The 12,538-nt window shown below is 28.1% G+C and overlaps 1 protein-coding gene across 4 annotated transcripts in view; it reads right to left on the bottom strand.

Moving 5' to 3' along the window:
* The window catches only part of LOC126778875 (diuretic hormone 45), a 52,651-nt gene that overhangs the window by 15,297 nt on the left and 24,816 nt on the right, over nucleotides 1–12,538 (bottom strand). For all 4 annotated transcript variants that reach the window (XM_050502622.1, XM_050502613.1, XM_050502639.1 and 1 more), the window contains exon 2: nucleotides 3,973–4,015. In XM_050502622.1, the coding sequence (XP_050358579.1) occupies nucleotides 3,973–3,975 (3 nt within the window). In that variant the 5' untranslated portion in view covers nucleotides 3,976–4,015. The remainder of the gene's footprint in view (nucleotides 1–3,972; nucleotides 4,016–12,538) is intronic.

Genomic DNA, 12,538 nt, shown 5'->3' with positions numbered 1-12,538 from the left:
ATTAATATTATTCATTTATTTCTTTATTAAAATTTACCTTCAGAATAGGTAAAGTATGGGTTCGGTTCTTGAAAGCCATTGTACTTTATTTTGATTTCTAAGAAAATTATACAGACAGAAATTATATGGGATTTGATCGATCACAGTGTTTTGTTTTTATAATATTTTAATCTTAACAAACCGATATTTACATTGATTGATGGTGGGTATTAAAATCTTAAGGATAAATAAATATTAATTACCTACCAAACCGATAATTAAATTCTAAAAATATTTTAGATTATTTTTTGTGGTTATTTGCTTATTAAATATAGCATAATTATGCGTTCTTCTACCATAGAGAATTCTACAACGTCATAAATTTTTTGTTCGTAGTTTGTAAAGGTAAAGACGATGCAAAGGTCTCGTAGTTTCTGAAATAAGAGAAATAGAATCGCTAAGCGAAATCCATCTAAACTTTGCAAATAAATCGTTGAAGTTATGTCTTATCCATTTGTGGGGTGCTATAGTTCACAGGTTAAATATCTGCAATAAATTACCCAAGATAAGTCTTTTTATTTGAACAAAGTTTGTGCTTTCGGATCATTTTAAACATAAACTGATACTAGTATCCCTGTGAATACTGGAAAATTGATATAGACTTCGGGATTTATGACGCGACAAAGGAAATTTGGTCGCATATTAAAATTTCGCTTTATATTAAAATTTATATTCTCAAATGCGCCACTGCTGGGCTAACGCCTCCTCTCTGCTGGAGAAAAAAGTTAGGTAACTTAAATTAGATATGTTTTCAATACATGCAGGTTTCCTCACGATGTTCTCCTCCGAGCACAAGAAAAATGCAAATTAAGCACATGAAAACTCAATGGTGCAACCCCGGTTTGAATCCGAAGTATTCGGTTGAGATACAGGTGTCGTAACCACTGGGCCATCTCGACTCGAAATAAACAAAACACAACATGATTCTACCTTTATAATTTTCTATATTTCATTTTCTATTGAACATTTAAGCTAGTAAAGCAGTATTAAGTATAAAGCGATTTAATACACAACATAAAAATAACGTTACAATATTTGAAACGGCTGGTGATAATAATTTAACAAGCCACTTTGAGTGAAATGGTCTTAAAGTTATTTTGATCATGACTTTAACTTTTTTTTATTTTGAAATACAGAAATATTTTATATTCCTTAAAAAAATTAATATTTTTGCTCGAAAATATTAAAAATAAACGATAGAAGTTAGATAGTTTCTTTGTTTATATATAATTTATCTTTATATAATATATACATATATATAGATTGAAGAAGAATAATTGACATTATGTTCAAGAATCGAGCAACAAGTTTACCGAAATCTTAGTGATGTGCAACAAGTGACACGGCTGCCGGCTCGGAAATAGGCAAATATTGATGTAGCTCTACGACCGGAAGTCCTCTGCTTGGAACTTCCGTTGTACTTCCACGTATTTGTATTGATAGAACATCACAATAAACTATGTCGATTATATAACACGTATTACTATTATTTGACATATATATATTAAGCCGTTTTATATTTAAACTAATAATCTTTATAATCAATATAATCAACCAATAAGATACGAATTTATTTTCTTTTGAATTTGATTTTGAAAACAAATGCACTTGTGTAGTACCGACATAAATATATTCAAATATAGTATGTAATATTATATACATTGATATATTGCAGTTAATTTCGTAACATTAACCAATAATATTGAAGATAAAATTTTGCGATTACATAAAATAAATATATTAGTAAGTTATAAATAAAATTTCTAATACACTGAACGTGCCTATCAGACATCCAATATAGTATTTGGAGATGCATTTCAGATTTACTAGTAACTAGTTTCCAATGCGACAAAGTAGTGAAACTCGACTTCTATAAGTAATTGGCCCTGTTTCAGATGGTTAGCACGTTGTACTTATTTGTACCTACCGTATATTGCTTTTTAATTTATAACAATATATAATTGTACTTGATAGGAAGGCTGAAAGCACCACCACGTCGTTTCGGGTCAAAACCCTTTGAACTTTTGGGTCTTTTTGCTAGAAATCTAACTGTTTAAACAGATTTGGCGCTTTTTTCCACCACGTCCCTCTAGTTCATACGCAGGCTCCCTCGGCTTGCTTTCTTTCACAGTTGAACACAATATGAATTATAAACACAAACTAAATACACGAAAAATCAATAAAGTTTGAAAAAAATTGAAGAATAATACACTAAAAAAGGTAGGCGATAAAAATAGTATATACTCTAACAATTAATACGCTATGAGTAATGAAGACACTTAGGATTAACAACATAAAAGTTATTTTTTGTAAAATCTTTCTCTATTATTCTGTTCTCTCTTTACTATTATAAGTGATTTGACTTTATACTTTTTCAATGTCAACGTGTGAATTCATTAAATCACCGACTTCGGGGATTTGTGATATCTGAGTCAAGTTTAAAAAGGTAAAACTAAATGAATGAAATGTAACGATTCATTGTGCCTACTCGACTATTCCGTAACTATTCAAAACGCAAAAAGGAATGTCTAATTTTGTACCTTTTGAGGTCTCATTAGTGATGAGAATATTTAATCTTGATATTCTGTCGCAAATATATATATATATTATGTATATGTATATATTTTTTATAACATAATTATGGGCATATAGCCCATTTGCATCATCTGCCATTGCTTATTAAGATGTTTCATGGTGTTAGTCAAAATCCAGAGGCTGTCTGAGAAAATTTGGCAAATTTCTTGAAGATCGTTGGAACAGTACAGAAATAACAGTACAGTGGTAGTTTACAACGAAGTCAATAGTATAAACCTTCTTCATAAAACATTGTAATCGATCAGAATCGAAATCTATCAACATCAATCCGATATACCAAAGCCTATTTTTATATATGTAATTGTACGTTTAACTTGTGTTTCATAAGAGCTTTCTATATATCCACACCTGTAATAAGAACTTAAATTTCTAGAAACGTCACGTGGCGTAACAAATGCCCAAGCAATATTCGGGTACTTGTGAAATCAATCACAATTTTGCCTTTGATATATTAATTGCGTAACGATCACCGAAATTCACTGGATCATATTTTACTTGATTGTTTTCCTACTACATTTTAGTTTGTCTATATACATTTTTTGTTAGAGAACAATATGAAAAATCTATTTTTGTTTAGTTGTTGATGATTAGTAGTCACCATCGCCAAATGGCATTGGCGCTTAATATTAAAGATTTCATCGCCAATGCGCCTTGAGAACTAAGATGTTTTGTACCTTATGCCGTCAATTATTAGGCTTAGTCACCCTTCAAACTGAAACACCACATTATTAAATATTGCTGTTTAGCGGTAGAATAAGTAATTATTCTCCCACTCATACCTAGCCAGCCGTAACCTACTATCAAAAAATCTAAATAAATAATGAACTAGTTCAAATAGTCTATTATATAACCTGCAAGTTGCGACTTTTTAGCTGCATTTCACAATTAGGTACGGTATTTCGAGATGTAACGTTTAAATCTTGACAATATATTGTATTCAGTTGTGGATTACTGTTGATATATTTTATATTAAAAAGTAATTGCTTAAAGCCTCAATATTAGATAAAGCGACTGTAAAAGGTCAAAATTCATTAATGTAGGCGCCTCCAAGTCAAAATTAAAGCGTCAGTAGCTCAACGGTTTAATAGCCGTCTAGCGATTTGAAAGTCACAGCTTCGATCTTAACTATTGGTGTCCCCACTTCTAATACAAGCATTACGTTGGCCTACTTACAACAGTGATGCTATGGAATATTAAAATATTATTTTATTTATAACAAAGATAAAAATATAATTTATAATATTATATACTTTTATTATTATTTTTATATGAATATATACAGTGAACTACTTTTCCTCATTAAATTCATTATAAATGACTTACGATTATGGCACTTACCATGTTAACGAAGTTATTTAATTCCCGTTAGCCGTAGAGATATCTGAAACAATTAAATAATATATATAAAAACAATTAAATATACAAAAATAACACACATATAAATATATTTTATTCTACATCAATGTCGAATGAGTAATATAAGTTTGTTATAATTTTAACGAATATAAAAGAGCTATTCTGTAAGCACTTCACCTCTCCAAGCTATTGATAACCAACTTACGGCAATACGCAAATTTTTCGCTTGTATCATTTAAACGTTATTATTATTATTATAGCAAACGATCATCACTTTTTGAGATTTCACTATCGTATTTTCAAGTTTGTTCTTAGAGAATACAATTCAAATAATAAGTTTACGAAGTACACATCATAAACTTACAAAGCAATGAATATTCTTTGCTTTGTTAATAATATTGTACATGGAATGTTCATTACATGTCATTGTTCTACATTATTTATTAAATTGGAAACAAAACACTACTCGCCGAAAAAAAAATTATAACAATATATATGTAAGTCATCTCTTATTATTTTTATAGAATATATTGTTACAATTAATCAAAAATCTAACATGGTCTAAACCAGTCAACAGATTAAAAATTGAGCTTGGCTGTATGCGGGTGTTACATTATTATTTTGTGGTTAAGAAAAAAATTAGGAACAATAAACATATAAAGTTTAATGAGCAGTTAACTTGTTACATATCGAATGATTTATATAATTTCGGGTATCATGTCAAGCTCTCGATGAAAAGGGAAATGATCGACATGACCTAATTCAGTCACGTCAGAGCTTCGTATCTAGAACACGGGCATTTATATTATAGATTTAAATTGCTCCTTTAGTAATACGATATGCCCTTTTTTTTAGTCACATTCGAACTACACTTTCGTTATTAATAAATATTGATATTAAAAAATAAGTATTAAACAAAAAAAAATCTCCTCTGTATATTTTTAAATTTATCTATATAGAAATTCTGAAAAAACCGCCCAATTAATAATTAATTTATGTAACATAATATTATACCAACTCTTTGTTATATATATATAAATAGTCATAGTTCTATTTATTCTGCTGTTAAGGAGAATGTTTATAGTTTGATCTGCTATTTTGTCATGCTATTTTACTGCGGGCTAGTGGATAAATGATAGACAACATATGAACATATGTTTTTTCGTTCCTCCAATACGAGATATATAGATATATGTTTTCCTTCACCCAATACGAGATGAATTAGAAACACAAATTAAGTACGTAAAACTCAGTTGTGCTTATCCGGATTTGAACTGAGTATCTTTGATAAAAATTCAAATGTTTTGTGCATCTTTGCACACAAATTTTCAAAAAAATCTATATACAATCGAATACATTAATGTATGTATATTTCAAATAAACATTAGTTTTTACTCCACTTCTTAGAAGGACAAGACTGACAAGAATGGCATTAGCATATTACAAATGATCGTATCATTTGTTAACTAATCACAGTGATAGTTAAAAAATAATTATTTAAAATAAAAATTTTAATTACAGCAAAAAATGCTGGTAAATTAGTTTATTACAAATATATGAAACCTCGTATCAACTTTGTACGCGGTCATTAAACTAATGAATTGCAAAATTTAATTGAACCCAACAAATTATATAAAATAAATCCATTTACATTAAGCCAGATTATACTTAAAGAGTACTTATCGTCGACTGTGCACGTAATAATGATAACGTTATTATAAACAAAAGCTTTATATTATTTATTGGCCAATGGGTCTTAACCGAGGTTCACGACATCAAATCTGGGCAAGCACAAATTCAAATTATATACAAAGCATTACACTTAATTATTAATTGTCAAATTAAAATCTACCACCGGTTCGGAAAAGAAAATACTCAGACCTGAGAAGAGCAAAACAAGGAAATTAGTCGCATTTTATAATAGTTTACAAATATTTTTTTAACAAAGAAATTGCCAAGAGGCGATAGACATAACTATAACCATTAAAATAGTTACTGATTACACCCAGTAACAGAAATAATTAGTTTCTAGTATTATTAAATTATATTACTTTTAAAGAATACAAAAATATCATACATACATAATATTTTGGAATAACAAACTGTCCAATTAAAATGTCACCTGTCTAATTATTTTTTATATTATATATTATAATTAATTATTATAATATATATTTTATTTGAATAAAAATAATAAATAAACATAATAAATAATACAATAATAATAATATAGTAATAATAACAAAATAAACTTCTTCAAAATAAAATCTTTCTCCTTTTATAAAATACAAGAATAATTAACATAAAGTTTCGATGTTCACATATTAATATATAGATTAAGATGTAAAAGCATTTAGGAGTATTAACTATCGTTAGATCTAGTAAATTTCATGTAACATCCATCAGGTTTAATTACAGTGTGGTGTAAGACGATTTAGGAGCTGCCTTTAGGGTAGCAAGTAGGAACTATTACTGCATAATCAAGTCAGTGGTAGAGCTTTCAATCAAGGCATCCTTGTACCTGATTACCGGTCAATGGAACAATACGGACGCGCATTAGTCGCTAGCAGGTGATCGAATCTGCCATTGACACATTATAGCTGAATCATTACACCATTTCATTGAATCAATGCAGACGTCTAAGCTATTATGTCATATACTGCTTACCATACTGCTATTATATAAAGCGGATTACGGATTTGAATAAATCGTTATTAACCTTTTAGTGAGCAAGGTTATCCTTATATTCAAATATCGAATGTGAGTTTTTTTGTCAAGATGTCACGTCTTAACAACTCAATAGATCAGCAGCCGCAGGCGAGAACTACCATAGAACAGCTATGAAACACGCAGCAGTAACGAGTAGGTGAAACCGAATGTAGCAGCTAGTATAGCATACCAATATCCCTTATTTTCCCAATATCATAGTAATTTTAATAAAAAAATATATGAACTATCTATATAATAAAATAAACATATTATATTTCATTTCGTTTCGATGAATTGGGTGACTATGTCTTGTTATGAATATGCCATTAGCCCTCCGTTATCTTTAATGAATTTATTCCGTATTAATTACAATCAAATGTTATGGATGTTATGTTACAAAGTTGGATTGTATGTAAATTGTATTTGTTAACAGTTCTGAACTGAATCAAACTTGCCTTGTAGGCAAAGTTATAAACGGCAATCGATTTTTTTTTATTAAAGTGGCGATAAAGAATAAACACAATCAATCAAAAACTTGTATACTTTCCACCATAGTAAATAAGTTGTATTGAAATACAAAATTATATTTTTCAGCACAAGTCGGATTACGGATTTCAAACTTATTTTACTTTATTTTATAATATAAAAGCTAACCATATCAGTTTCACACGGGAAGAATGAAGCCTCATGATGACCGACATAATTTTTTCTGATGTCTTTTACAATCATTGCCATATTTTCGTCACAGCATTTCCTTAAAGAATCATACACCTAAGCTTTTCTCATTTTCGCATTTCCTCAAACTCGGTGCATTGGTGAAGACCAGATGATAAACCACGGTCTATGTTTATATCGCGTTAAGACAATGTTTCTAAAATTAACCCTTTTTAATCACGTACCTACGTAATTATTAAATTAAATAGTCGAGATTATTGGCACAATATTATATTATCTGTTGCATTAATGGTATTATTGGATGGTCAATAACGTTATAATTGTTGAATACCGTACGTGCTTAGATTTTAACAAGATATAATTAGTGTTAATACGTGTTTAACCACTAATTATAATATTATAAGCACCTACGTGGCTGATTCTCGAAAGGTTAGGTCGACTGCTCGTACTTTTAAAATCAAATATTTTTATCTAAGTTATCTTTTGATGTTTCAAAAAAATTAAAACCGTTTAATTAATTATGAAATAGAAATTTAACAAAATTGACGGGTCTACTTGAGCTTAAGCGCTACATAAATAAAAATTAGAATGTTTCTATGTGATGGCAATCTTTTGACTACGGTTGTGTTATATATGTTAACCACTTTTATATTTCTGCTAGGTATTTTTTATTTATTATTTTCTATTATCTGATTTCGTTATAAATATTATCTTCATATATAAAAACACCGTTAAAAATATATGTTTATGTAACTTACACAACTATAACACAAAAAAATAGAAATTGAGAAAATGTGACTTTTTAACATTTTATTTTCATTTGTTTTTAAGCAAATTATTATTAAAAATTTATTAAAGTAACACAATAAAATTAATAACTTGTTTTTTTAAATTCTACCAACCCGCAATGGAGCAGCGTGGTAGAATAAGCTCCAAACCTTCTCCTCAAAAGGGAGAGGAGGCCTTAGCCCAGCAGTGGGACATTAACTGGCTGTTACTGTTACTGTTTTTTAAATATTATAAAAAATTAAAAAAGAAAAGATTTCAAAGTAAGTTTTTCAAAGTACTTTTTCGATCACGAAAAGAACTATTATTATTATTGTATTGTAATAAATAATATTTACATAAATAACTATCTGTTATAAGTCTTGGACGTTTTTTTGAGTACAACAACCATTATCGTATTTATAAAAGATCTCAGAATATTTACTGTCTGCGTTTTCAAAATACTTAACTTGAATAAATCAACATTTGTGCAGAAATACATGTATAATGATGGAACAAGGTAAATTTTGGAGTCAATTTAATTATAATAAGCATTAAATACAGTTCACAGCCAATAGCTTTATTAACACTGACAACTTTTTAACTTCAGAGGAGAATGTTTGTATAGCTAATGTTTATATAAAATAAACAATAATCAATAAACATGTTCTGATCCCTAACTTGAACTGAGTAGATACATCGAATCGATCAATGTATCTACTCAGTTCAACTATACAATCGATCTTTGAAAATAACAAATAAATATATTTGTATATTTATCATTACGTTAAAAGCAAACGCAAAATAAAAATTCTAAATTTATATTTATAACCGTATATAACTTGTAATATGTGTCGTATATACGGTCTTTAAAATTGCATGTACACTATTCTAAATTACATTGCTTTTCTGAGGTTGATCCCGCAGCTTACTATATTTTACGCTTACATTGTTTTAACTCATGGATATTTTTAATTACAATCCATTTACGTATTATTAAATAAAGAACTTATTCTTTAGTCCGAAATATTACCTTTATATGTTATTTAAACATTTGTTACAATAAAAATCAAAAACTATTAAGTAAAGAATATGGTTTTATTTATAAAATCTCTTTATATTGTGTTCATTAAAAATACTTCTTTAAGAGTAAAATTGATAAATAATATTTCTTTCAAATGAAAACTGCTTGAACTTGTAGTAGTTATATACTTCCCAATAATATTATGATTACCAAAAGTGCTTTTTGTTAAGAACACTTTGTTTCAAATTTTGTAAATTTTACTTAGTTTCCCAATAAAGTCATTATTACTGTTTAAAATTTGACTGGTAATATTGAACATAAGTAGGGAATTGTAGGTAAGTTATTTTGATAAGCAACATATAACAATTTTAATAAGCGACCCATCAAAGACTTGCTTGTGTTAACGATTAAAATATTGCCTACTTGAAATTTTCACTCCTAATTTAATATAAAATAATATCGTCAAAAGAAAAGGATTGTTCAAAGTAACAGCTCTCAAGTAGAATACTTAAAAGTTCTTTAATCAAACGCGTTTGTTGTTATTTTTATACACACTTGTGCTTTGCTAAAGACGGGTAATTAAAATAACCTTATCATAGACTGAAATGTAAAGACATTTTTTTTAAATCCGTTCGTTGTCTTTTATTTCGCGGCATATTGTCTTGGTTTTTGCGGAACAGCGAGTTTTTATTTAGCCTGTTGAACACGACAGCTTAGACTCTGGGAATGACATGAGAAAAATCTTTTTATCTTGTAAAATATAAATTAAGAAAAACTGTTTTATATTTTTCTCAATGTCATCGTGGAAAGTTTTACCTATTCTAATAGTTTTATAATATTGGTTGAATTTTTTTTTATTATTAATAATAATTTAAAAGTTTAGAAATATTAATTTAATAATCATCTTTGAAGGCATCAACCATTTTGAATTTAATCGTTCACGTCAGTGGCTTTTCATTCAAAACTTACGTATTTTTCGTTGCGAAAATACACTTTGAAATTTTACCCTCATCACTCAAAATAGATGCTCTAAAAAAAGTCAAAGGCTCTCCTTAATTTTAGTAATGATTGAACTATTTGTGGTTACTTTAAGGGAGGCTTAATTAAGAAAACTGAGGTGCTAAACGGTAGAGTAATTAATAGTCAATTAATCACCCTGTAATTTATTCAATAACTCTTAACGACTTCTGTTCAACCAAGCTTAGAAATGTTCTCTCAAACGCAATAGGCATTTAAAAATTGGTATTCGATGCTATTATAAAAAATCCTCTTATTCTCTATTCATCTAAAATTATCAATATAATATGAATTATCTGTGGACTTGCTATAATTCTTAGACGTGAATAAAAATGTCTTAAATGAGTATAGAAAAATCTGAGATTTTTTTCCCGAGCCGAGTTATTACCATATGGTTAAGGGATCTAGCAACTTTTGTATATCCATAAACAGCTTCGGACCATAATTTTATGTGAATCATTCATAGCCGCATGATATCCAAAAAATATAATAATAGCAAATATTTAAAAAGAAGTTGCAATAAATGAACAATTTTGCAAATACCTACACGACTACCTATCGAGTGTCAGTCAGTCAACATATCAATTAACATCGAATAAATAAAACTTTGTCGAACGTCCGCTTAAACTAAAAACACTTTAAAAAAATAACTGAATTTTCATGAATCGAATCAAAAATACTGCAATATGTAAAGTTTTTAATTAACTTAACAATTCATTAATACAGGGCCTTTTAATCTTTGTCTTATCGAATGTTTAATATTCACTGTTTAAGCATTCGGCCCATTGCGCTATAAATCAGAGACTGACTAGGATTGATTCAATAGTGATGACTATGCTCCGGTTAAGATTAATGCCCGAGTAAAAGCTTCAAACAATGCTCTTACAAATTTCATGTTATGCCTATATTGTTGTATATAAAAATACAGATAAAGTCGTTATTAATATATTAACGACGGTAAAATAAACATTAATATTTATTTGATAGATTAATATTATATAATATTTCTAAGACTACGATAACAAGCATCGAACACTATAAACGTTATTTTGCAGCCCAAAATAATATGACGTAACGTTCTTCACATGGGAACTCATTCGTATGATAATTTTATTACGAGTACTATGAAAAGAGGGTAAAAGTGCAAATTATCGAGACTTGAAGCGCAAACACTAACAATATGTACGATAGCGTCATAACACACGCATTTGTATAATTTTTCCATTTGTAAAGATCAAACGAGGGCATTATCGTAATAATTATGCGGAAACTAATATTTGAACAAATTGTTGGACATTTCCGCTCATTTATTTTAATCTTTTAATTACGTTGTTTGTATAGATGTGTTTGAAATATTTATTGATATTATAAAGCTGGCGTGTTTATCTGGCTGAACGCGTCAGGAACCATTCAGATTTGGATAATTCTTTTTGCATGATGAAGAAGAAGATGCGGTTACAAGTTCACACAGAAACAGAAAGTGTAACATTAATAAATTAATCAAATTATATGAAATAGGTATGTAAGTACTAACAAAATTGATCGATATATTATACATTAATAAAATTTAGTTATAAAGAAAAAGTTAATAAAATCTAACTAACATAGAACATCACACTATTTTATCTGTTGCAGTTAACAACAGATAACTTATAGATAACAAAGTCCTACCTTTTATAGTTTAAAAACATTGTAAGTGTTTAAGATATAAAAAGTGCCATTAGCTTTTAATTTTTAAATCCCTCTTTGACGTTAGTTTACACGTGGCCTTGACGTTTAACAATAGAATATTTGTTATTTCAATTCCAACTATATTTTTACTCTGTGGGATAACTAATAAATATATATTGTTATTTAAATGACTCCTTTAAATTGTAAATGATTAAAACAGTTAATAAATATTCTTCATTATTCTTAGTAGATCGTGTGATAATTTTTAAGTTTTCACCAAATATAAATATTATTAATTAAGACGTCTTTTCAAAAATAATATCTAAGCTTTAGTTATATAATTATAATGTAGCTCACCGTTTACGTTTTATTTGTTTTCAAAATAAGCGTCTATGAAGTTGAAAACATATATAGCATAAAAATACAATTATAATATAAACGATAAAAATTTGACGATTATACATATAACTAAATAATTAATTTCCTAATATTTTATATATCTAAGATCGAATAAAATCTGCGAATGAAAATAAATATCGTCCATTTATCAATTTTTTCACAAAATTTTAATTAATAATCCGAACAATCGGTTTTACGTAATTGAGTACCTTATAAACATGTACATATATGTATATACTTTATTGAAAAAGTAAGATACATTCACAGATTACATAAAACATATCTCAA

The sequence above is a fragment of the Nymphalis io genome, chromosome 2 (assembly GCF_905147045.1).
Source record: "Nymphalis io chromosome 2, ilAglIoxx1.1, whole genome shotgun sequence".
In the NCBI taxonomy this organism is placed as follows: Eukaryota; Metazoa; Arthropoda; class Insecta; order Lepidoptera; family Nymphalidae; genus Nymphalis; species Nymphalis io.
This window is presented reverse-complemented; position numbering and strand designations above follow the sequence as displayed.